Below are 24,248 nucleotides of genomic sequence, written 5' to 3'. Positions count from 1 at the left end.
GCTGCCCTGTGCGGCCCCGCAGTGTGTCTCCTCTCCCTGCCAGCTGGCCAGGCGTGACCTGTGGCTATGGAGCATACGTTTTGTCTCTGTGATGCTGTCACATGGGGACCCCAGTGTCCTCAGCGCTCTGGAGCAGCCGCTGCCCCCTAGATCCCACCTGTAAGTGCCAGGCTGCAGATGCTCCTGTCTGTCAGGAGTGAGGGAAGGGACAGGAAGTGGAGAGGGACGCAGCAGGAGCCAGGTTCTAAAGACCCTCGCCTGTCGTACGAAGGAGTCCAAGTTCCCGAGGGCAGCCAGTGGGGGACATTGAGCAGCAGAGTGACATGGGTGGATTGTGCTCGCTGACTTCACCCTGCAGCAGGATGCCTGGGCAGGGGGCCGGGAAAGGCCGCGCGCGAGAGCCAGCCTGGAGGCTGTTGCATCTGTCAGATGCAAGACAGGAGGCTCCAGGGAAGGTGGGCACAGGAGGTGGTCTGAGAACCCTCCCAGACCTGGTCACCTGCAGGCCCTGAGGGCTGGGGAGAAAGGTCCCACCAGAGATGTCTGGCTCTGAAGACTGTCCTCCAGGCGGCCAGAGCCTGGCCCGTCCCCACCCCAGTGGCCCCTGTGCATTTCAGAGACTGAATGGAGCTATCGTTTGTGGCTCGGAGGGGCTTGTGCATCAGGGGAGAAGCCTGTCTCACCCACACCAAGGCCCTTCAGGACATCAGGGGTCACCTGCTGCCAGGCAGAACCCGGGGGTGTGAGTGTGAGAGGCATGCCTGGCAAGGAGCGGCCTGGCCTGTGGGACGCTGTGGCCCCCCGCCCCAGTGGTGTGCGGGGCAGAGGGGTGAAGCTGAGGAGGGCCAGGTGCCTGCGCCCCACCAGGAGTGGGCGGAGAGCTCCTGGGCGGGAGGGAGAAGCTGCATCCGTTTCCTGAGGCCCCTACATGAGAGGAAAGGCTGGGAGGGCTTGCGCAGGGCATCTCCGAGGCAGGGGCTCACACAGATGCTCGTGTGTGCACGGGCTGGGAAAGTGGCGCTCGTGTCGGTTGCCATCTGTGCCAGCTCGTCGCCGCCCGCCCGCACCAGCACCGTTCTTTATTTTACCCAGGCCTGCTGCGTCTTGGGCCCCGGCTCCTGCCATGACGTATGAAGGTCACGGAGGACGGGGTGCAGGCGCGGGAGGTCGCAGCACTGTCCAGCTACCTGCCTGCGGCTTCTCCTGTTGGGAGCCACATTTTGGCTCGCGCTTCGTGGTCCACGTGAGCAGATGGAGGAAGGTGGTTTGACCTTCTCCTGTCTCTGCCTAGGGCTTAGTTCTTCCGGAAGTGGGCCCTGGGATCAGAGTGGGGAATGTTGACATGAGGTGGAGAAGGGCCAGCACCATCACGTGAGGCTGACGCCAGATGTCCCCCTCCTCCTGTGGCTCCGTTTTAGGGATGCATCTGCTGCTGGACTTTTGATCTTTTCAGTACTACCCGGACACCCTTTTCCCGTTCCCAGTTCTCGAGAAGCGTGTAGCCTACTGATTGGGAGCTAGCCAGCCTCGTCAGGTAGCCCAGTCTTGCTCCTCGCTGGCTGCGTGACCTCCAGAACGTACTCAGCCTTCCTGCACCTCAGGTCCCTCATGTCTGACGGGGGAGTAACATCACCTTCTTCGTAGGATTGCTGTGAGAATGGAATAGGTTGATTGGTATAAAGTACGTAGATATCTATCAGCCGTCTATTGCTATATTACAAACCACCCCAAAACTTAGTGCCCTCGGATAACAGCATTGTGACCCTTGCTCAGGGATTGCAGTGTGGACGGGCTTGGTGGAGGCAGCTCCTCTGCTCCACGCAGTGTCAGTTTGAGGTGGACGACCTGGTTTTGAGATGGCTCATCCTGCTGGCTGACAGGTGGGTGCTGGCTGTCGGTTGGGAGCTCAGCGGAGCTCTGGACTAGGGGCCTCGATTCTGCTCCATGGGCCTCTCCACTGGCTACCTGGGCGTCCTCACGCATGGTGGCTAGGTCCCAAGGGACGAAGGTGGAAGCATTTTTATGACCTAACTTCGGAAGTCATAAGCGTTGTGCCTTCTGCCCTCTGTTGGTCTAGGCCGTCACGGTGGCTCACCTGGTTTCAGGAGGAGACAGACTCTGCCTCTTCGTAGGGGAGAGGCAAGGTTCTAGAAGAGCACGCAGGATGAAAGATAATGCTGCGGGTTTCTTGGGAAAATAAAGTCTGCCATGGAATAGGTTTGGGCATGCAGTAAGCCTCCATAAATGTTTACTACCGCTGGTTTAAAGCCATTGTCTGCTGTCTTTCATCCCAGCCTCCTCTTTCTGAGAGGGTGGTAGTATAGCGGAGTGGTTATATGCATCTGCTCTGGAGCCAGGCTGTCTGGGGTCAGATCCTGGCTCAGCCCCCTACAGCTGTGTGACCTTGGGCAAGTGGCTTAACCTCCCTGGACGATAGAATTTCTAATAGTGCATACCCCGTGGGACTGTGAGAATTATGTGAGTTAGTCAGCATGCGGCACGTCCCACAAAGCCTGCAAGTACTGTTAACTCGTTACTTTTCTTAAATGCTTCATTGGTGGGTCTCTTCCAGAAAGATTCTCCTAGTTACACATCCTAGTAGTAGAGATGAAGCTCAATCCGGAGTAAGTTTGTGAACTGGAAGTCCCTGCATTTCCAGAAGCACAAAGATTGGCGGGGAGAAAGGGAAGTGCATTGTTGTAAGATTCTTATATTCCACCTGAGGTGGCATGGTATCACTTGAGGGTCGACTGTGATCATTTAAAATGTGTACTGAAAACTCTAAAACAACGTCTAAATAGCAAAAGAAAGCATTGGAGCTGCTAAGCCAACAAAGGAGATAAAATGGAATCATAAAAAAATATTCACTAATCCAAAAGAAGGCAGAAAAAGAGAACAAAGAACAGGTGGGACAAATATAAAATAAATAGCAAGATGATGTATTTAAACCTATGCATATCGATAATTACATTAAACGTAAGTAATCTAAATACCCCAATTAAAAGGCAGAGAGTTTCAGATTGGGAGGAAGAAGCAAGACTGAGCTATATGCTGCCTACAAGAAACACAGTTTAAATATAAAGATACAAAGAGATTGAAAGTACAGGAATGGAAACAGCTACGCTAGTACTAATCAAAAGCAAAGGTAACTGGATTTATCGTGTGAGCATTTTGTGATGTATATAAATATCGAGTCACTATCATGTACACCTGAAACCAGTATGATATTTTATGTCAGTTATTCTTCAATAAAGAAGGAAATATTTGAAAGAAAGCTGTAGTAGATATATTAATAATAGACAAAGACTTGTATATATATATATATAAAAGAACTTTCCAAATTCAAAAATAAGAAAATAACTCAGTAAAGAACTAGGTAAAAGATATGAAGACACTTCAATTAAGGTGTACTGATGGCAAATAAACATATGGAAAAATGCTCAACATTATGAGTCATTAGGAAAATGCAAATTAAAAGCATTGAGATCAAAACAATGTAATACTATTCATGGCAGCTTCATTTGAAATAGCCAAAAACTGCAAACAACCTAAATATCCATCAATAGGTGAAAGATAAACTGTGGTGCATGCAAACGATGGAATACTACTCAGCAATCAAACAACGAACTGCTCACGCACCACACGACACGGATCAGTTTCCGAATCATCATGCTGAGTGAAAGCAGCCAAACCGAAAAAAGAACACGTGCCGTGATCCCATTTATATGCAGTTCTGAGAGACGCGGGTTCATCTGATCGTGACAGAAAGCAGCTCAGTGGCTGCCTGGGGATGGGCGGGCAGGGGCGCCCAGAAGGGGTGACGAATATATTATGTTGACTGTAGAGGTGGTTTCACAAGTGTGTGCTTATGGTCAAACATGTCAAATTGTGCACTTTAAATATGTGCAGTTTAGCATGTGTCAAATACACCTCAATGAAACTGTCTAAAAATGGATGGGAAGAGCTCTGCAGATGGCAGACCCCCACTGCCCCTGCCTGGCCGTTCAAGGTCGGAAGGACCAGCTGTGACCCCACAGCCCCCTGAATCCTGCGTTTCCCCCCCTCTCCTGTTTGGTTGTGAGCTTTTCACATTGGCTCCCAGCCTCTGTGCATTTCTCATGCACCAAACATTTGATTCTTTATCCTCTGTTGGTGGGTCATTTAGAGTGTGGCTTCTGGGGAGCCAAATCCTCACCCGAGGTGATGAGAGTAAGTCTTCCCAATAAATGAGCAAGCTGAGAGTCATTCCTTGGTGCCATTGCTTCCCGTGTACCAGTAAGGACATTTGAGTGTTGTGACAAACCCAACTCAAACAGGCTTCGGTGTAAAAGGACCTTATGGGCTCAGATTTTGGGAACGCTACGAGGTAGGTGTCAGGCACAGCTCGATCCCAGTGCTGCGACTCGAGTTACCCCTGTTCTTGTTTTGTTCTTGTCGGCTTCCTTCCTAGGCAGCCTTCCACGTGGTGGTGGCAGAGGCAGCCGCCAGCAGCGCAGGGAAGAGCCCTTCCTTCCTAACGGGTCCAAGTTCAGCCCTCGTGGCTGGGCGTGGGTCAGCGCCCCAGCCTGAGCTGGTCCCCGTCCAGGGGAGATGGGCTCTCAGTGCACCTGGGTCTCCTGCCTGGGAGCCAGGGGTGGAGTCCGCCAGAGCCCAAGAAGATGGACAGAAAGTAGGGAGAGGATGTTCTCCAAAGGCAGATGGGCCATGAAGAAAAGGGCCGGATGTCCGCAGGCAGAAGCCACAGGCGACCCTGCGCCAGGAAACAAATCCAGTTATTTTTGTTTTTTGACTAAGTAGAACATTAGCATGCTTCCAAAAGTCAGAAGTAAGCAAAAAATCAGTCCCTCTGCGTGAAGCATCCGCCCTGTTCCCCACCCCCTGGAAGGCAGCCAATTTCACCGAGTTCTCATTTATCCTTCCGTTTCCTTCTGTAAAGATGAGAGCTGTGTGTTTTCTTGTTTCCTCCCTTTTTTTTGAGGAGGATCAGCCCTGAGCTAACTCCTGTCAATCCTCCTCATTTTGCTGAGGAAGACTGGCCCTGAGCTCACATCCGTGCCCATCTTCCTCTACTTTATATGTGGGACGCCTACCACAGCATGATTTGCCAAGCGGTGCCATGTCCTCCCCTGGGATCCGAACCAGTGAACCCCAGGCCGCCGAAGCGGAACGTGCCAACAACCACTGCACCAACAACTGGCCCCCTACTCCCTTTTTTACACAAAAAATAGCATACTATTTGTTCTCTTGCCTTTCCTTTTTTCTTTTTTTCAGTGAGGAAGATTGGCCCTGAGCTAACACCCATTGCCAGTCTTCCTCTTTTTGCTTGAGGAAGAACAGCCTTGAGCTAACATCTGTTCCAGTCCTCCTCTATTTTGTATGTGGGACCCTGCCACAGCATGGCTTGATGAGTGGTGTGTGTGCGGGTCTGTACCTGGGATCCGAACCTGTGAACCCTGGACCGTTGAAGCAGAGTGTGCAGAACTTAACTGCTACACCACTGGGCCAGCCCCTGCCCTGGCTTTTTTTACTTAAGAGAAAGAGAAACATTTTTAGCTAGCCATACTCGTTCCTGCTGTCATTAGTACATGGGATTGAGTGTTAACCTGTAGATAATAGGATATACGTGGGAGCCAGACGACTGCCAGCCCTTCCTTCTGGTGCATGATGTCTTCATTCTCTCAAGCCTGGGTTGTAAGTGACTCTCTCTCCTCTTCCGATACAGATGGAGGCAGCTATGCCATCCGCGACTCCCAGGCCCCCAGTCTGAGCTCAGGGACCGAGAGCTCCCCCTCGAGCCCCACCAGACACAACTGGGAGATGAATTATCAAGAGGCAGCAATCTACCTCCAGGTGAGTGTCTCCCGGTCAGGACCTGGCCGTTCTCGGCGCCAGCCTGGTCTTGCCCATACAGGAAGGGCGATGTGCGTGGGCTTCTCTCGTGACCCCCCAGTCGGTGGCTGTGCCTGCCCTGAGGTTCCGAGTCTGTCCACGTGGCCTTCCCTGCCCCACTCCGTCTTCTCAGAGGCACAGGACAGGCCAGGTCTCAGAAGGGACCTGTTTTTGGTGCACTTAATGCTGTTGCAGGGGTTTGCCGACCGAGTCGGGAACTTGGAGATCTTTATCCCTTCACTGCTTGACTTGCTGCTGCTTTCGTGTTTCCTATTTCATGCTTGTTTTTTTGTTTTTTTTCTTTTTTTTAATAAAAATAATACTTTTTAATAAAAGTAATACATGCTCATTACAATAAATTTAGGTACAAAGGAAATGTGAAAAAACATTCACCTAAGGCAGGCACTGTCACCATTATTTAAGAATAATACATAGATTTTATATGTTTTGTAAGGTAATTTTAAAGTCATGTGGTATCTACAATTGTATAATCTGCCTTTTTTTCGTAACATGTAGCATAAGCTTTTTTTCTCATGTTTTTATAACTGTTGTAAACAAATTTTAATGACTTCATGTCAGGCAGATGTATCCTAATTTACTTAACCAGGTTGGGTATTTTCCCTTTTGATATTTCCCTTATTATGTATTATGCATCTCTCTACGATAAATTATAATCTGAAGACAATCTATGCATAGAGCTATTATTACTCTCTCTTTTTCTCTTTAATGTCTAGGATTGTTTAATTAGGAAAAACTCTAAGAAGTGGAATTACTGGATGAAAGGAATAAACACTTTTTAGGGCCCTTGATGTATAGTATCGAATACTCTCCAAAGGAGATATTGCCTCTTAACTGCCAGTCTTACTGTCTGTGGCATTGTCATCTTAATCTCGCCATTCTTGTCACTATAAGATTTCAGTTTCTGGTGTGCGTTGACTAAGGGTTTGGGTGACGAGATGGAATTTTTCTTAAATTCATCTGAATGGTAATTCTTCATAATCTTTTTTCTTTGAAGCAACTCTCCATTGCAAGTATTTGTTTTGTTATTTTTTTTTAAAGATTTAATAAAATTTAGATATTCATTTGATAAAAATCAAATATTTACTTGTCAGTATGTTTCTCGTGTTTTATGCAGTATCGCAGATAGTTGTACTCAGGTGAAGGCAAAGGAATGTGTTAGGGACATTTTGGAAAGCTCAAACACGCCTGTGGATGATCTGGCAGGGTCACCCAGGGTCACGGTCACCTTCCCCGAGGTTGACCAGGTGCTGGGTAAGAGCTTGGATGGGTCAGAACACCGAGTTAGACTGGCCTGGGGGACTTCCGAAACCTGACAATTCCTTCTTTCCTTAAGCAGGTGAGGATATTAGTAATAAAAAGATCTAACTTTGAGTGGCCACTTGCTAATCTTTCTGACAACCCTCTGAGGCAGTTTGATCGTCTCCCGTTTTACAGACCAGCAGCTGAGACTCAGGGGCTGGATGAGCCCAAAGCCCCAACCTAGGAGGTTGCAGAGCATGGACTTAAACTGCGTCCATCAGCCTCCAAATGATGTTCTTTCTTCTCTACGTTGTTCCCTCATTTCTATACCTGACCACATGTAGCCACTTGAAAATGGGCCATGTGGTTGTGGAAAAGGAGGTTACAGAACAGCGGGTGTAGTATGATAAATCTTACATAGCATGTATGTGTGTATATTTATGTGTATGTCTGTATATATACACACCCCCAAACACACACGCGTAGGTATGTATGTAGCATCATATACCTGTGGATGTGTGTGCACAGACGCCCATTCACATCTGGAAAGCTATTTAAATACTAAAGGTGATTATCTTTGGCTGATGGAATTTTTACTACCTTCTAATCTTGTATATGATTTGAATCATTTTACCAAAAATGCATCATTTAAAAAAATAAAGATAAAAGCAGAACTCAGATCCCTGTGAACAGTAGTTCGTGGCTGTTTCTGGAGGATGGTTTGCCTGTTGTCCGATGGCTCTCCTCTGCCTGCTGTGCACTCGAGCTGCAGCTCGGCGCCTGCACCAGGCTGTTGGGAGCCTTGGAGAATTGGCCCTTCACTGCTTTGAGGATGCCTGGTGCCCGCAGTTTCCTCTCTTCCCAGATTTTCCCTGCGAACTCACTCACCCTCAGGAGCCACGTGCTCGGCGGGCCTGGTGCCTCTGAGACAGGACTTGTTTTCTGCGTGGACTTCTGCCTCAGGGAACAGAGAGCGAGGGCCTGGAAGTCACGTACAACTGGCCTGCCTTCTTAGTTTTCCTAATCTAGTTCATGATCAGCAGCCAGGAAGCAAGGCCAGCATTCTCCTCGGGGTTTGGGTGAGAATCTGGTGACGTGGGTAATATTTCACTCCATCCTTGTTGGTGGAGACCTCATCCTCCACCTCCCCTCTGGCCATTCCAAGTCCTCAAGGTAAAATCTGAGCCCCCACATCAGTGGTCTCCTCTAACCAGACCTTGCTTCCTGGCTGTTTGTCAGAAGAAATTACCCGAGAACTGCATTTTTTAGTAATCCAAATCAGAAGCGTCCAGGCCACCGTGGGTGTCCCCCAGCCATGGTGGTGCTGGGGAAAACCACAGCCCTGCCCAGATCACAGGACTATGAGTGAGGCCTGTCCAGCTGGCCCTCCGTTTGACCGCTGGGATGTTTGTTCCCTTTGTCAGGCCTGTCCCCGTTGAGTCTGTGATTTGTCTTTATGTTTTGGTAAGGAGGGTAGTGACGGATCCAGCTTCAGGGAAGTGACTCACTCAGAGTTACCATGCAAACGGCAGCCAAGGTCCGAGCTCCCGCCTCCTAGCTCCTGGACAGTCTCAGGGCCAGGCTGGGGCCTGGGGAGGTGATCTCTTGCGGGAGATCCTACCAGACATCTATTAAACACCTACTGTGTGTGCCAGGCACCATGTCAGGTGGGTCTCAACAATACCCCTTGCCTTCCTAGCTCTGCAACAGGCCTGGCGAGCTGAAGCCGCCTTGGGCTGACACGGGAGCCCACCAGGCCGCAGCTCTTTCCACGGCACCATATACCACCCCTGGGCCCAGAGATGCTGCTTCTTGTTAGCCAGGCTCCGCACCTTCTGCAAGAATCACTGTGGCAGGTGTTAGTTTTGCCCTCCCTGGAATGAGGGTTTGTCAGGATGGCAAGGTGGCCTCATCCCAGAAGAGTCGATCCCTGGAGTAGCTGAAGGTCTGACTGCGTTCCAAGATGGCTGGAATGCTCTCAGAGGGGCTCTGGGTGAGGGCACCTGGGGGTCTGTTCTGGCCCTGCCACGTTCCTCCTCTAGGATGGAGCCGATGGGAAGAGTGTCTCCTCTGGGTGTTAGCGCTGGGAGTGAAGGAGTCAGGCTTTCTCAACGCAGCCCTGTGGACATCGGGGGCTGATAATTCTGTGTGGTGAGGGGCTGTCTGTCCTGTGAATTTTGGGATGTTGAGCAACATCCTCGGAATTCACCCACTAGATGCCAGCAGCACCTGCCAGGTGTGACAAGCAAACACGTCTCCATGCCAGGCTGGGTGGGGGAGGGCGGGGGCAACATTGCCCCCCGATGAGAAGCACTGAGGTGAAGTGGTGCATGCAAAGCACTAGCCAAGTGAGCACTCATGATGTCTTGGCTGGTGGGCGGGGTACCAATGTGATGAAGCTGAAGAGGTGGCCACACCTCAAGGAAGGCGGTGAAGACCCCCCTCTCCAGAAAGCCGACCTGACAGGGAGGGTCAGCAGTGGCCGTGGGGTGTTGTCTGCTTGTACTCCCAAGTGAACCGTTCCCAGGGCTGTGTAGTTTAGTTTCTGCAGCATCAGTGGGAAGCCAGTAGATAGGAGAGCAGGGACGCTGGCATCGGACTGCCTGACTCTGAGCTCGGGCGCCCCTGACGCTCCCTGTGCCTCCATTTCCCCTCTCCCTCAAATGGTAATAAAGTGCCAGCTGGAAGGGGGAGTGGTCAGGAGCAGAGTGTCGAGTGAGTGCTCGAGTGCTGAGTGCTCGGCAAGGGGCTGAGCACTGTGCCTGGGGGTGGCGTCAGTCAGGGTCGGCCGCTGTCTCATTACTGTTTGCGGACAAGGCCCGTCCTTTTGCAGGGTTAGGAAATGAGGCAGAAATAGCAGCATTAATTCGGAAGTGGGCCACGGGGCAGCCTGAGTCAAGCAGAGTATAGTCAAGGTGCCTCCAGGCTTCCCTTTCATCTCAGCGTTACTGTAACTTACGATACTAATAGCGAGCATCTGTGGGGAGCTGACGTGTGCCAGATGTGTGCCTCAGTGTCTCCCAGGGGCCCTGGGAGGAGGTGCTCGTGTCATCCCACTGTTGGTTGGAGAAGGCAAAGGAACTCGGTGTTACCCAGGGAGGAGGGAGGAAGCCGGACTCAGCGTCTGTTTGCCCCAGACCCCCAGCTCCTCCCATTCCGCAGACCCTTCTGAGAGGGGAGTGTGGCCTCGGGATCAGACGTGCCGCTTCTTCACTACTTCTTAGTCTCTCAGGACTTTTGATCCTTTGGTTCCTCCGGGTGGTCCTGAGGAAGCCGCGTGTCTTTTGAGCCCCATCAGCAGGAAGGGCGAGACTTGACTGGGGCGCAGTTTTGTGAAGATAATACTGTTGATTTTCCATCTTCTTCCATCTCTGGCCTCAATGTTCTCTTAGCTGCCAGGGGCCTTCCTATCTCCCCTGCCCATGGCCCCTCTTTGGTGCTGGGGCCTCTTGAGGCTCGTTTCCCACGTTGCCCTTGTATTTCCAGGAAGGCGAGAATAACGACAAGTTCTTCACCCACCCCAAGGATGCCAGAGCGCTGGCGGCCTACCTCTTCGCACACAACCACCTCTTCTACCTGATGGAGCTGTCCACGGCCCTGCTCCTGCTGCTGCTCTCCCTGTGCGAGGCCCCAGCCGTCCCCGCGCTCCGGCTGGGCATTTACGTGAGTGTCCGCAGGGCGGGAGCCATGGCTCTCGGAGGGCAGGCACCAGATAGCCGTCTCTCAGGCTGACTCAAGCCTGAACGGGAACATTCTGGAAGGGCAGACCCAGCAAGCAGATTTCAAACAGAGAGACCCTGGGAGGCCATACAGGCCTCAGGAGCAGCAGTGGCTCACCAGGCTCGCCTGGGGTCCCTGCTGAAGTGAGTGCAGCCCCCCGCCCAGTGTCTCTGTGAGTCCGCTCACTGGTGATGGGGCAGGGGCTCCATCTGATGGCCTCACTTAGGACCAGTGGCCACACCTTGGCTCCAGGTGGGCAACACACCTGATGAGCAGTCCTGCCCACTCTCTCCAGCCCCAGGGAAAAAGGCAGTGGGTGTGATCGCCAGTGGGCCAGGAGAGGGCTGCTGATGCCACATCTCCACGCCCTCTGCTGCAGGTCCACGCCACCCTGGAGCTGTTCGCCCTGATGGTGGTGGTGTTCGAACTCTGCATGAAGTTGCGGTGGCTGGGCCTCCATACCTTCATCCGGCACAAACGGACCATGGTCAAGGTGACGTGTCTGTCTCCTTACAGCATTTTCTCCCATGTCACCTTCAAGCCCGTGCCTTCAGTTCAGTTCCACATCCCCGGTGGGCCCAGTCCTGCACCTGAGTGTAACCGTGGGTCCCTGTCCTCGCCATGCTTCCAGCCTTGCAGATCCGCGCTCCGGAGGTCACGGTGATGCCAACAGTAGCTAATGTGATGTAGTGTTTAGTGCGTGCCAAGCACTGGCATGACGACCTTTGCAGGAGATGAATTACTGTTCCTAGTTTCTGGCCAGCCAGTCAGAAGAGAATAAGATCTAAACCCCACAGAGCTGGGATTCAAACCCAGGTCTGTCTGGCCTCCAAGCGCAGGCTGATCAGTACCCAGTATTGAACACCGGCTCTCGGGGCCGCAGAGAGAGGCGTAAGTAGGAATGGGTCAGAGTGGCGGTTTGCAGTGTAAAAACCAAGAACTCTTATCTGGGGAATGTGCCCGAGGAGTTGGAGATCAAGATGCATCGCGGACCTCAGGGGCGCTCACGGTGCGAGTAGGGAGAGCCTAAAGCCAAGGCGGGTGGATGTGGCCGGGCAAGTGCTGGTCTTGCTCAGCGACTGCCAGCTAACTGACTGCGGGGGGCGTTCCTCTTGGGTTCGTTCTCCTGGGTCCACGCATCTGTGCAGCAGCCGACAGCTCCTCTCCAGGGGCTGCTTGATGTGGGGGAGGTAGGAGAGAGCTGGAGAGAAGGGAAGGGCCGTTCAAGGCCACAGGGGACCGTATCCAGGCAGCCCTCAGTTCAAGGTATTGGGGAGCGGGCTGGGTTGGGGAGCTGACGGTACCCCGTGCCTGTCCACCCGCAGACCTCCGTGCTGGTGGTGCAGTTCATTGAGGCCATCGTGGTGTTGGTACGGCAGACGTCACACATGCGGGTGACCCGGGCGCTGCGCTGCATCTTTCTGGTGGACTGTCGGTACTGCGGCGGTGTCCGGCGGTAAGGCCCGGGGAGGAGCTGCTCACACAGTCGCGCTTATGGCCTGGCCCGGCCCTCTGGGCCAGTGGAGCAGACCCAGTGAGTCAAGTGGTGAGCAGATCGGTCCTGCGCGTAGATCAGCTGTGGGCACTCATTTCCCTCTGCCGTGTGACCCACACAGAGGAAGCGGGTGCTCCTGCTGCAGCTCAGAGCTCCTGACTCCAGGTCTGGGGTTCTTTCCCGTCTCCCTGCAGCCTTCTGGGGCCGGCTGCTCTCTCTGAGCATGTTACCCGCCCAAACACAGCAGCAGGGGCAGCCTAAAGCAGGCGACTTGGCAGAGTCCGTGTGACTCAGCAGGGTGTGCTGGCACCTCCACCGAGACTGGTGACTTAACTCAAACCAGGCCGGGGGCCTGGAGTTAAACTTAGTTCTGAAGACTCCATCTGGAAAATCTCTTGGCTAGGGTACTTTGATGAGAATGGGCTGGCAGTTTATTCACCGGGCCCGTCCTTAAGGCTGGAAACAGGTGTCCCAGGACTAAGTGGCCCTGAACTGTCTTCTTGCATCCCACATCCCGCTCGTGGAAGCTGACTTTGCACCCAAGGCCCTGCCGTGGCCTTCTGCTCTTCCGTCTCTTCCTGGACACTCGCTTGCTTGGACTCTGTAAGAGGAAGAGAGGCTGTGTGTGTCCTACACCAGCCCCTGTTCTTACATGTCACCAACTGAGAGGAAGTCTGGGAAAACACTAAGGGTGACATCACACAGCAAAGTATGATGGCAGTTAGTGTTCTGTCAGTCAGGAGCACCAGGCTCCCATCTCCACAAGAGTGTACCCCACTGAGGAGCCCCACACAGACAAGAGATCCCCACTGAGGGGCCACACAGATGAGAGATCCCCCCCTGAGGAGCCCACACAGATGAGAGATCCCCCACTGAGGAGCCCACGCAGATGAGAGATCCCCCCCTGAGGAGCCCACACAGATGAGAGATCCCCCCCTGAGGAGCCCACGCAGATGAGAGATCCCCCCCTGAGGAGCCCACACAGATGAGAGATCCCCCTCTGAGGAGCCCACGCAGATGAGAGATCCCCCACTGAGGAGCCCACGCAGATGAGAGATCCCCCACTGAGGAGCCCACGCAGATGAGAGATCCCCCCCTGAGGAGCCCACGCAGATGAGAGATCCCCCCCTGAGGAGCCCACACAGATGAGAGATCCCCCTCTGAGGAGCCCACGCAGATGAGAGATCCCCCCCTGAGGAGCCCACACAGATGAGAGATCCCCCCCTGAGGAGCCCACACAGATGAGAGATCCCCCTCTGAGGAGCCCACGCAGATGAGAGACACCCCCTGAGGAGCCCACACAGATGAGAGATCCCCCCCTGAGGAGCCCACACAGATGAGAGATCCCCCTCTGAGGAGCCCACGCAGATGAGAGACACCCCCTGAGGAGCCCACACAGATGAGAGATCCCCCTCTGAGGAGCCCACGCAGATGAGAGACACCCCATTGAGGAGACCCAGACAGACAAGATGCCCCCAATGAGGAACCCCAGACAGTCGAGAGATCCTAAACTCAGGAACCCCAGACAGAAGAGAGATTCCCCCCCTGAGGGCCCACGCAGATGAGAGATCCCCCTGAGGGCCCCCGCAGATGAGAGATCCCCCCTGAGGGCCCCCGCAGACGAGAGATCCCCCTGAGGGCCCCGCAGACGAGAGATCCCCCTGAGGGCCCCGCAGACGAGAGATCCCCCTGCGGGCCCCGCAGACGAGAGATCCCCCTGAGGGCCCCGCAGACGAGAGATCCCCCTGAGGGCCCCGCAGACGAGAGACCCCCCTGAGGGCCCCGCCCCGGCCGAGCCTCACCCCGCCCCGTCTGTCTCCCAGGAACCTGCGGCAGATCTTCCAGTCGCTGCCGCCCTTCGTGGACATCCTCCTGCTGCTGCTCTTCTTCATGATCATTTTCGCCATCCTTGGTGAGTTCCCTCGCCCAGGACCTGGCGGTCTCTAAAACCAAATTCAGAGTGGACGAAAGGTGCACTGGACAGTTTTAGAAGCTCGGAAAGGTTCTGCGAGTGACATAACCCCCACAGACTCCAGCTTAGGAAATGAAGTATCAGGAGTAGACTGGAAGGCGCCTCTGGACCCTTCCGTCGTCTCCATTCCCCCACCCTGGGCTCCCCGTCCTGAGCTGATCATTGCCGTGCAGGTCGTGGTCTTACTGTATACTCAGGTTTCCTTCAGCACCAAATAGACGGTATTGCTTTGCACGTTGAAAGTTCTGTATAGATGGTCCATAATGTGTGTGTCCCCTCCTGCAAGTCGCTCTTCTGCCCAACGCTGTGTTTTGAAGTGCATTCGCGCTGCTCCATGTAGATGAGTTCATTCATTGTCACTGGAGTATAGCGACCCGTTATGTGAGTACACCCAGATTTGTTCATCTGTTCTGTTGGTGGTTATTTTTCACTCACAAATCACACTGCAGTGAACGCGCGTGTTTCCTGAGAGTGTCTCCACAGCGTGTGCCTGGATGGGGTCTGCACGCTTCAGCTTCACTCAATAGAAAAGCAGGTCGTGGCCTTTCTGACCCTCAGGAGGCCTCGCCTCCTCAGACAAGGCCAAGTATCATGCGATACCCACGTCCAGACACGGGGCTCAGCCAGCGGCGATCCCGGGACATGGCTTGGAGGCCCGAGGCCCCTTCTCTCGTGCCGGGATGGCAAAGACAGTGGGAGCAGAGAGCCCTGGCTCTCAGGCCAGCTCGGGCCCTGGTGACTGCTCTGTATGAGCTGTTGGCTCCCACTCCCCCTACCCTCCCAACCCCACTCCATAGAATTTCTTTTGTGCTCCAAGGGGGCTGACTTCCCCTGAGGTTAGAGTGCCTCCCTTTTCCCACTCAGGATTCCAAGGACTCGGGGGAATAGCCCGTTCTGAGGGGGAGGAAATTCATGGTGCTCCCACCCCAGGACCCTTGGCTACAGGGGAATAGCAGGGTCCCTTTGGAATTGTTACTTGGCTGTCACGTTCTCAAAATCAGAGATTGCAAACTGGCAGTCTGGATGCCAAATCCAGCCTATGGGTGAGTTTCGTATGGTCTGGAAGTGTTGAGCCTGCATTTCAAAATTAGATTTTTACACAAAAATACAGATTTCCTGCCTTTTTTTTTTTTTTTGGTCAGGAAGATTGTCCCTGAGCTAACATCCATGCCAATCTTCCTCTTCTGTATATGTGGGATGTCTGCCGCCGCATAGCTTGACGAGTGGTGTGTAGCTCTGTACCTGAGATCAGAACCCGTGAATCCCGGGGCCACTGAAGCAGGGCACGTGAACTTAACCACTACCCCACCGGGCCGGCCCTCCCTTTTTAATAGTAGACTTGACAGTACTCAGGCCACATTCCCAAATGGCAGCGGTCGTCCAGGGCCCATAGTACCCGCGCCCTCTGGCAGAGGTTCTCTGGAGTGCCGCAGTCCCCACCGCTCCCTGTTGCTCACCCTCGGCCCACTGCACTTAGTTACATGTATCGCCCGATCCTCTGACATCTGTGTTTGGGACCTCTGCTCTAACCTTCTTTCCAATCTGTTTTCCACCACCTAGGTTTCTACTTGTTCTCCCCTAATCCTTCAGATCCTGTGAGTAATCAGCATGTTTGTCTGTTTGTTCCTTGATGGGAGGCCTTTCCCCTCAGACAGGGTGGCTGGTCGGACCTCCTGGCCCTTAGGAAGGGATGCCCTGCCTGGGTTCTCGTCATAGCTATGGCATCTGAAAGTCCCCGGCACCCAGACTTGAGCTGTTTCCTTCCTCGAGTGCTAAGAGGATCTCCTTTCCTGTCCTTGAGAGGGATGTTTCCAGGGTCAGATCTGGAACATTGGAACTTTCGGGCAGAGGAGGGTGGGGAAGAGCCAGGCTAATAGTACAAACATGCGATTCTCTGGGGCGGGAGTCCCAGACTCAGTGTCTGCCTCCAGACTCCACGTTTGCTCCTTTGTCGCCATCCTGCAGGGCTCCTTGGGTGGAGGAGGGTGGTGGGAGGCGGAAGGGCCAGGTGCTCCGGGAGGCCCATCGCTGCCTGTTCCTGGCTGGTGCGCACCCTCGGAGTGGTGCCAGCGCGTTCCTCTGCCTCCCTTCCCGCGCAGTACTTCAGCACCCTGGAGAACAGCATCGTCAGTCTCTTCGTCCTTCTGACCACGGCCAAGTAAGTCCGGGCTCTGCTTGGGCTCCCGCCCCCTGCTAGTGCCCGGGGTCTCCTCTTTTCAGCTGCGAATGTTCCAGGTCTCAGTCCAGGCGGGTGCTTGGGGCACTGGAGGGGTGGGAGTGGCCTGGTGAGCTCGAAGCCTGTGGTCTGAGAGTGGGGGAAGGGGGCATGGGCCGGGAAGGCAGAAAAGAGGGGTGTCCTTTGAGAAGATGGAGACCAGCAGAGGCGGGCCTGCGGCTGACGCTCTGCAAATGCAGTTTCCCAGATGTGATGATGCCGTCCTACTCCCGGAACCCCTGGTCCTGTGTCTTCTTCATCGTGTACCTCTCCATCGAGCTGTACTTCATCATGAACCTGGTGAGTCGCGGGGCCTCGCGCTCCACTGGAGCAGCCTGTCCAGCCAGCACGGTGCTGGGCGCTGTGGGCATGGAGAAGAAGGGACTGCCGTCGGCCTCAGAGGGCCGAATGTGGGGGAAGGACGGTGCAGATTGTAGTCGAGTGTGTGGCGGGGGCCACCCTGTTGGGACTGAGGTCAGCTGGTTATCGCGGTAGCAGCCTCCCTGGGTTGGTACTGCTGAGAGTGCCCAAGTGTGAGCCAGGGCTGCCCTGCGACCTTCTCGTTCTCACGGCAGATGTGTATCATAACGATAAAAGCTGGCACTTATTAAGTCTTAGCACCATGCGGAGTGCTTTGTGTGAGAGGATTCAATGATGTAATGCAAGGCCCTGGAGGTGCTATTAGGATTCTCAATTTATAGATGAGGAAACTGAGGATCAGACTGACAGAGCGACTTGCCCATGGCTGCACAGCTCAGGGTGGCCTGGGGAGCGGCCTGATTCCAGAGCGCTGCTCTTAGCCTCTGCATCCCACTGCACCGCCTGCCAGGAATGTCTGGTGCATTCCCACCCCATTTATCATGAACCGTCAGAAAATCCAGTGCAGACACATTTGTTTAAGGAAGATATGCAGTCCCATGTCCACCGGGAGTTTTGGAGGTGTTCGAGGAGGCTTGGCTAGCACCAGGGACATTCCTGCCATCAGCAGATCACCTCCGAGACCAGGCCACGAGGCCGGTGCCCAGACCCCATGTCAGTGCCCCAGTCATCAGGGAGAGGCTTGTATCAAGCCCGCCCTTTATTTTATACTTCCAAAGAGCAGTCTCCCACCCGTCACCAGTCAGGCCCGGGAGAGAAGAGGAAGACACTCTCTGGGATAGACTTGTAAATCTAAAGATCTGAAGTCTTAAAAAGGAAAAAAATTTTTTTTAATTCCTCAAAACCAAAAAAATGTGTTGGTGATCTGTTTATACATGTTACAATTCTTCTATGCTCTTGTTAGTTTAGAATCATAAAAATATATTATGTGTAATTTATTTGTTTGAATTCGTAATGTATTGAGAGCTGTGAAAATCTACGGCGTGGGTCAGCAAACTGCAGCCCGCTGGCCAAAGCCAGCCCACCGCCTGTTCTTGTAAATAAAGTTTTATTGGCACACAGCCGTGCCCATTTGTTTATGTATCATCGGTGGCTGATTTCCTGCTACAACTGCAGGGTTGAATACTTTCGACAGAGACCATCTGGTCTTCAGAGCCTAAAATATTTGCTGTCTGGCTTTTTATAGAAAAAGTTTGCTGACCCTCCCTTGACCTAAAGGAAAAAAAAGTGGAGGACCAATCTGAAGGGGTAGAAAGGACAAGAGTTTCCCTTGAAATATTTTTGGAAGAAAAAGAAAGTGTTTCCATAAAGGCGTCTTTCAGATTCTGCTTCCACCTTCCCGTTGCCCTTTGATAATGCAGCCCGTGTTGTTAGGGTGCTAACTTGGGATCAGGCGGTTCCAGAATGTCATGCCCTCCAGGGCAGGCTTCTTTTTCCCTGTTCTGGGGGCCGGCTTGAAGCTAGGACTCCCCAGGAGGGAAGTGCCTGCACAATGCGTTCCTTCCTGCCCCGAGGCTGGAGAACAGCATGGACACACGGCCTCCCCAGCCATTACACTGAGCTGAACTGGGCGTGGAACCCTGCGTGTTCCTCTCGCTGCTTCCTTCTCCCCCCATAAAACTGCCCGCCAGGGACGAGCTGAGGGTGGAGAGAAGAACCCGGGGGAAATGTAGTGACAGCATCTTCTCGTATCTGAAGAGAGGAATTGACCAGTGGCAGTGAATGCCCGCCTCTGCTGAGAAGGAGGCAAACTTCTGCCCCGCGAGGGGCGGTGGGAGGGTCTCCTGCAGCCCCACTTCTCTGGAGGCAGAGAATGACCTCCCCGACCGGCTGAGGCCCCACCACGCAGGGAAGCCAGGTCTCTGTGCTTTTCCCTCACAGCTTCTGGCCGTGGTGTTCGACACCTTCAATGACATCGAGAAACGCAAGTTCAAGTCTTTGCTGCTGCATAAGCGGACCGCTATCCAGCATGCCTACCGCCTGCTCGTCAGCCAGCGGGTAGGGAGGAGGGGGCTGGGCCGGGAGGGGTTGGTCCTGCTCTCCCTCCCTCGCCCCAAGCAGCCCCTAAGCATGGCAGGGCCAGCAGCTTCAGAAACTAGAAGTCCTGCCCTTGGGAGAGCAAGAAAGCACAGGGCGCCCTGGGATCCTGTGTGTGCTGTGCGGCCGCAGTGGCTGCCCCTGAGAGGAGAGTGGTCTGGGCTCTATGTGTCCCTGTGTTTCACGTGGGAATACACCTTCCCTCTCCCGCAGAAGCCCGCCGGCATCTCCTACAGGCAGTTTGAAGGCCTGATGCGTTTCTACAAGCCCCGGATGAGTGCCGGGGAGCGCTATCTCACTTTCAAGGCGCTGAATCAGAGCAACACACCTCTGCTCAGGTGAGGGGGGACGCCAAGCGGCCGGTGCGGTGGGACAGGCATTCACAGAGGCACCGGCAGGGGGTGGGCAGAGGCTCGTTGGGGACTTTAGTTCTTCACAGAGAGTCTTACACACGTAAACCATATTCGGGAGGGTTCTTTTTGCCACTGACAAAAATCCAACCCAAATCCAGTTGAAGCTGGCTTGACAAAAAAGGGAATGGCTCCTGAGATGGACTGGCCAGCTGTCTACCCTCGAGCCCTGCGTGAGGTGGGGCAGTCCCATGCGAGCACATCCACAGAGGGGGCGAACACACACAGACACACGCACCCCCCCAGCCCCCACCCCCCGCACAGCCTTGAAGAACTGGCCCTGAGCCCTCCGTGGGCCGCATTGGTCTTTTAGACTGCTGATGACCCAAACTCTTCTTTTTGGCTCAGAAAGAAGGAGGCCATCTGCAGAGACGAGAGCGAGCTCCCTCTGGGCTGAGCTGGCAGTCCCAGTTTTTTCGTTAAGTCCTGTGCTGAAGGAGGCTCGGACCCTGTCTGTCCAAGAATTACAGTAATCCAGGAGATTGAAGCTGTCCCTAGTCAGTGTAGACTGAGTGGATTAAGTCTTCATAGCCCCTGGAGGAAGGAGAGGAAAGGTCTGCGGGTACGGGTCCCCTGGGCACTGATGTGCTGGGGCTCCCGGATGTCCCCTCCCCCCACCCCCCTTAAAGTGACCGCAGGCAGGTGAGTGACAGACCTGAGGCTCAGTGGGAACTGTTCTGATTTTTTTGCCTTTTCATGTTGCCTATGACAGCCTCAAGGACTTTTATGATATCTACGAAGTCGCTGCCTTGAAGTGGAAGGTGAGAGCTCCTGTGAGACTGGAGAGGGAGTGGGCAGACGGTTCCATGGGGGGACAAGGCCGAGAGGTGCCTGGAGGTCCAGCTCCTTCCTGCTCGAAGAGCTCAGCTCTCGGCCTGGCGCTGGCACTGCAGGGATGACAGGTGGCCCCCGGCCCCCTCAGTTGGCCTTACATTTGCCATGCAGTGTCCTGGTTAAGAGCACCAAATCTCAGACCCCATTAGTCGCCGTGTGACATCAGGCTTGTCTCACCTGGGCAATGGGACAGTGGGAAGCCCCACCTACAGAGTTATGTTCAGGATTGTATAATCATAACGCGTGTGCATGGCCAGTTCACTGCTCATAAACCTTGGCTGTCTTCGTTGTTACTTAGATCCCTGAGTGTTTTCCTTGCTCCCCAAGTTAGCTGGGCCAGCAGGGAAGGAAAGCGGCATCCTGGTCCCTCGGGCTAGGTTCTGGTCACTGGTCCTAACGCCCCCTCTCCCATGGCCCTGTTTCCTGGCCAGGCCAAGAGCAACAGAGAGCACTGGTTCGATGCGCTCCCTAGGACGGCCTTCCTCATCTTCAAAGGTAAGCTCGCCTTGGTTGTGGCGTCTGGGCAGCTGGGCACAGCTGGAGCTTTCCAGACAGCACAGACGGCATTGGAAGAATGCTCGGGGGGGCGGTGTGTGTGTGCGTGCATGTGTGTGTCTGAATGTCTGTGTGTATAAAAGGGACAGAGAGAGTGTGGTTACCCCAGCAGGGAAATCGGTAGCTTAAAACCCAAACCAAGACATTTGTGGAATAGATACTCATTGAAGGAAATTGACAAAGTGGGATAGTTAGAAGGAATGAAGACTTCCCACACAGAGGTAACCACTGTTAATTCTCTGACGTGCTCCCTTCTGTTGTTGGTTATTGTTGCGTGCATTTTTAAAAGAGTGCTGGGATTGCATTAAATACTCTATTCTCAAACCTGCCTTTTTATCAGGTGACGTGTTCTGACCGTCCTCCTGCGGCAGGAGAGGATGTAGTATGGTTTCCTACATAGTATAAGATTCAAAAGTTTAAAATCAAACTGCCCATGTTATTTACCTAGTCGTTGCCCTGTAATTTAATGCCAGTTTTGAAGTTCCGCATGGGGGTAGGTTAGCTCCCAGGGAAGTTCCCGTGCAACAGCTGAAGCCCGGGTCTGGGCTGTTAGGAACGAGAGTGAAGTGTCTCATGACTTCAACCACAGCTAGGGCTTCGGGCACGGCTGTTATCCCATGTTCTTTCGAGGGTTTTCCATTGCACTGGATGATAGTTACTCAAGCGGCTGAATACGTAGCCTGGGCCGGGCCAGCAGCAAGCGAGTTTCAGCAGTGGCCAGCCGGGCTTTGCTCTGCTCCGTCCGGGCTCCCCTGGAGCAGCTGTTGTCAGTGCAGTCTGGTCCGGGGGTCCGAGCCCAAGCGTGCTGTCACCCTTAGAGTGGGCCCTTCCTTTCCGCCCCCGGCATAACTACCGTGTTGCTCACGTGCACGAAGTGTGTGGTGGAGAATGTGTACTAGCACATGAAAATATCCATGTTAACATTTCTTCTCTTCAAATAGGAATTAATATCCTTGTGAAGTCCAAGGCCTTCCAGTATTTCATGTGTAAGTGAAACATCACAGCTCTAGGCCCCTTTCCTCCCGTGTCTTTTACGTTCCAGAGGGTGGAGAGGTGATTGCGAGAGTGGTCCTGCAGCCGTGTGGTTGCTTACGGAAAATGCCCAGCATGCCTAAGAGTGAGAGGTTATAATGAGCATCCGCGTACCCACCACCCGGCTTCGACAGTCACCCTCTCACGCCAGTCTTTCTTGTCCGTCTGTACTCTCACTTGGCTCCTTGTCCCCTCTCTAGACCTGGAGTTTTGGAAGCAAATTCCAGAACCACAGAGAGGGATTGGTTGCTATGTCACCTAAGTCAGTTTTAATCTAGAAGCTTCTCTTCCATCCCTTTCCTCTCTCTTGCAATATTTAGTTGAAGAAGTAGGATTGTTTGTCCTGTAGTCTTGTTTTTGCATGTTCCTCTGTGGCTTATTTCCTATAATTTGGTATATATAGTTGGCTCATATCCGGTATATATACTTGATATATTTGATATTTATCTAATTTTTTAATATCTAGAGCTGTGTCATCCAATGTGGTAGCCACTAGCCACATGCGGCTATTTAAATTTAAGCTAACTAAAATTAAAAATTCAGTTCCTCAGTCGCAATAGCCACATTTCAAGTGCTCGATAACCACATATGGCTGATGTCTTGGACAGCACAGATGAGATTTCCGTGGTCCTGGAAAGTTCTCTTGGACGGTACTAATCTAGAGGCTTGACTGGATTCAGTTTTTCTAGGAAGCTCTGGTTCCATTTAATGAGAAATGGTGTTTAGAGACCACAATCTAAGATGCTAGAGCTGCTCATTGCTTGCAGTTGGTTATTGTTTCTAGGTCTTTCCATGGACAAAGGTAGGGTTTTGATTTTTTGAAGATGAACTGTGTTGTAAGTTTATTCTGATATTTCTAATTCAAGTTCAGGACTATAGGGTTTTCACCTAACTTCGTCATTCTTTCATATCTAGATTTCCGTCTTAAAATCCTGGTTCCCAACAACACTAACACAAATTACTCATTTGCTTTATCCCACAGTACACACACAATAGACTCTGAGAAACAATATCAACAACCCCAACAACGTGATTCTAGAAACCCCGCTCCAGGATGGACATTCAGATGACTGTGTGTTAAGGTCGCCTGGGCTAGTTCTCTGGGCAGCAGTGTCCCCATCTGGATACACATTTAGGTTTCTTTATTTCATGTTATTTTTTATTTTTAGGGATTCCTTTTTACATTTAATTTTGTTTCATACTTACATAAAATATTTATATGGTTCTAAGTCAGATCTACAAAACAAAGTATATTCAAGGATGTTTTGTTTATATCCTGACACCTCCCACAATGGGTAACTTTTATCATGGTTCATTCTTCCATTTTTTAAAGCTATAAGTAGATGCGTGTATATGCGTATCCCCCTGTCTTAAATAAATGATAGCAGACTTTACACACGTTTTTCCCACCTTGCTTTTGCCAGTTAACAGTATATCCTGGAGACCAGTCCATATTGCTAGAGGGAGATGTTGCTTGTTTCTTCTTATAGTTGACAACACACCATTTTGTGAACGTATCATAGTTCACTCAGCGAGTCCTCTATCGATCGTTTAGGTTATTCCTAGCTTTTTGCTATCACACATAGTTCTTTAGTGAATAACTTTCAGTTTACCTTGTGTTGTGTTTTTGCGAGTGTCTCATGGGGATGGGTCCCCAGAAGTGGGATTGCTGAGTGAGCAGCCAAACCCATATGCAGATTTTGCTAACTAGTTCATGCAATTGTTTTAAAATCAGACCTCTCTAGGGGAAAATCAAACATTTTCAATCCTCAAACCCTGGGTATATTGTCCATCTTTTACACTGACTTGGAATAATTTGTAGGTTTTACTGACCCGTCTTAGCTGGTCTCCCTACAGCGACACAGAGGGTGTTTTTAAAAATCCGTAGCTGTTTTCTAGGTGAAACCAGGGGTTGATTTAGCTCATGGTCAGGCACTAAGCAAAGAGGGGTCATCTGTCACATGGCACGTGGAGCCGCCCTGCCCTCCGAATCTCCCAGAGCGGGACGTTAGCCAGGGGCTGCCGCTGTGGCCTGCAGACGTCCTTGCCCGCCTGTGCCTTCCTGGCCTATTAACGGGCCTGTCTGTTGCAGACTTGGTGGTGGCAGTCAACGGGGTCTGGATCCTCGTGGAGACCTTCATGTTGAAAGGTGAGCCCCGGCTGGGGCCTGGCCCGTCCTGAGGGCACGCCTGGCCCGCCTCTTGAGCCGCTGCCCCTCTGTCTTGCAGGCGGGAACTTCTTCTCCAAGCACGTGCCCTGGAGTTACGTCGTCTTTCTGACTAGTAAGTCTCTGCCATGCCTTTGCCGAATGGCTCGTCTGAAACACCGGCTGGGGGGGCTTTCCCTTGGTTTAGGATCTCGTAGCTCTTCTCTAAAACAGGGAAGCTTGACGAGAATGGAGCAGAAATTGAGTCTGATTCCATCCCGCCCCTATTTAAAAGCCTTCCGTGG

The 24,248-nt window shown here is 52.8% G+C and overlaps 1 protein-coding gene across 5 annotated transcripts in view; it reads left to right on the top strand.

Moving 5' to 3' along the window:
- TPCN1 (two pore segment channel 1) overlaps positions 1–24,248 on the top strand; it is a 60,354-nt gene that overhangs the window by 23,701 nt on the left and 12,405 nt on the right. For all 5 annotated transcript variants that reach the window (XM_008534515.2, XM_070628828.1, XM_070628826.1 and 2 more), the window contains 15 exons: positions 5,723–5,850; positions 10,636–10,812; positions 11,249–11,362; positions 12,195–12,325; positions 14,188–14,276; positions 15,897–15,931; positions 16,436–16,494; positions 16,752–16,851; positions 18,811–18,927; positions 19,180–19,304; positions 20,089–20,137; positions 20,642–20,705; positions 21,707–21,751; positions 23,890–23,946; positions 24,026–24,079. In XM_008534515.2, coding sequence (XP_008532737.2) covers positions 5,723–5,850; positions 10,636–10,812; positions 11,249–11,362; positions 12,195–12,325; positions 14,188–14,276; positions 15,897–15,931; positions 16,436–16,494; positions 16,752–16,851; positions 18,811–18,927; positions 19,180–19,304; positions 20,089–20,137; positions 20,642–20,705; positions 21,707–21,751; positions 23,890–23,946; positions 24,026–24,079 — 1,344 coding nt within the window. The remainder of the gene's footprint in view (positions 1–5,722; positions 5,851–10,635; positions 10,813–11,248; positions 11,363–12,194; positions 12,326–14,187; positions 14,277–15,896; positions 15,932–16,435; positions 16,495–16,751; positions 16,852–18,810; positions 18,928–19,179; positions 19,305–20,088; positions 20,138–20,641; positions 20,706–21,706; positions 21,752–23,889; positions 23,947–24,025; positions 24,080–24,248) is intronic.

This window comes from Equus przewalskii, chromosome 7 (genome assembly GCF_037783145.1).
Source record: "Equus przewalskii isolate Varuska chromosome 7, EquPr2, whole genome shotgun sequence".
Taxonomy (NCBI): Eukaryota; Metazoa; Chordata; class Mammalia; order Perissodactyla; family Equidae; genus Equus; species Equus przewalskii.
This window is presented reverse-complemented; position numbering and strand designations above follow the sequence as displayed.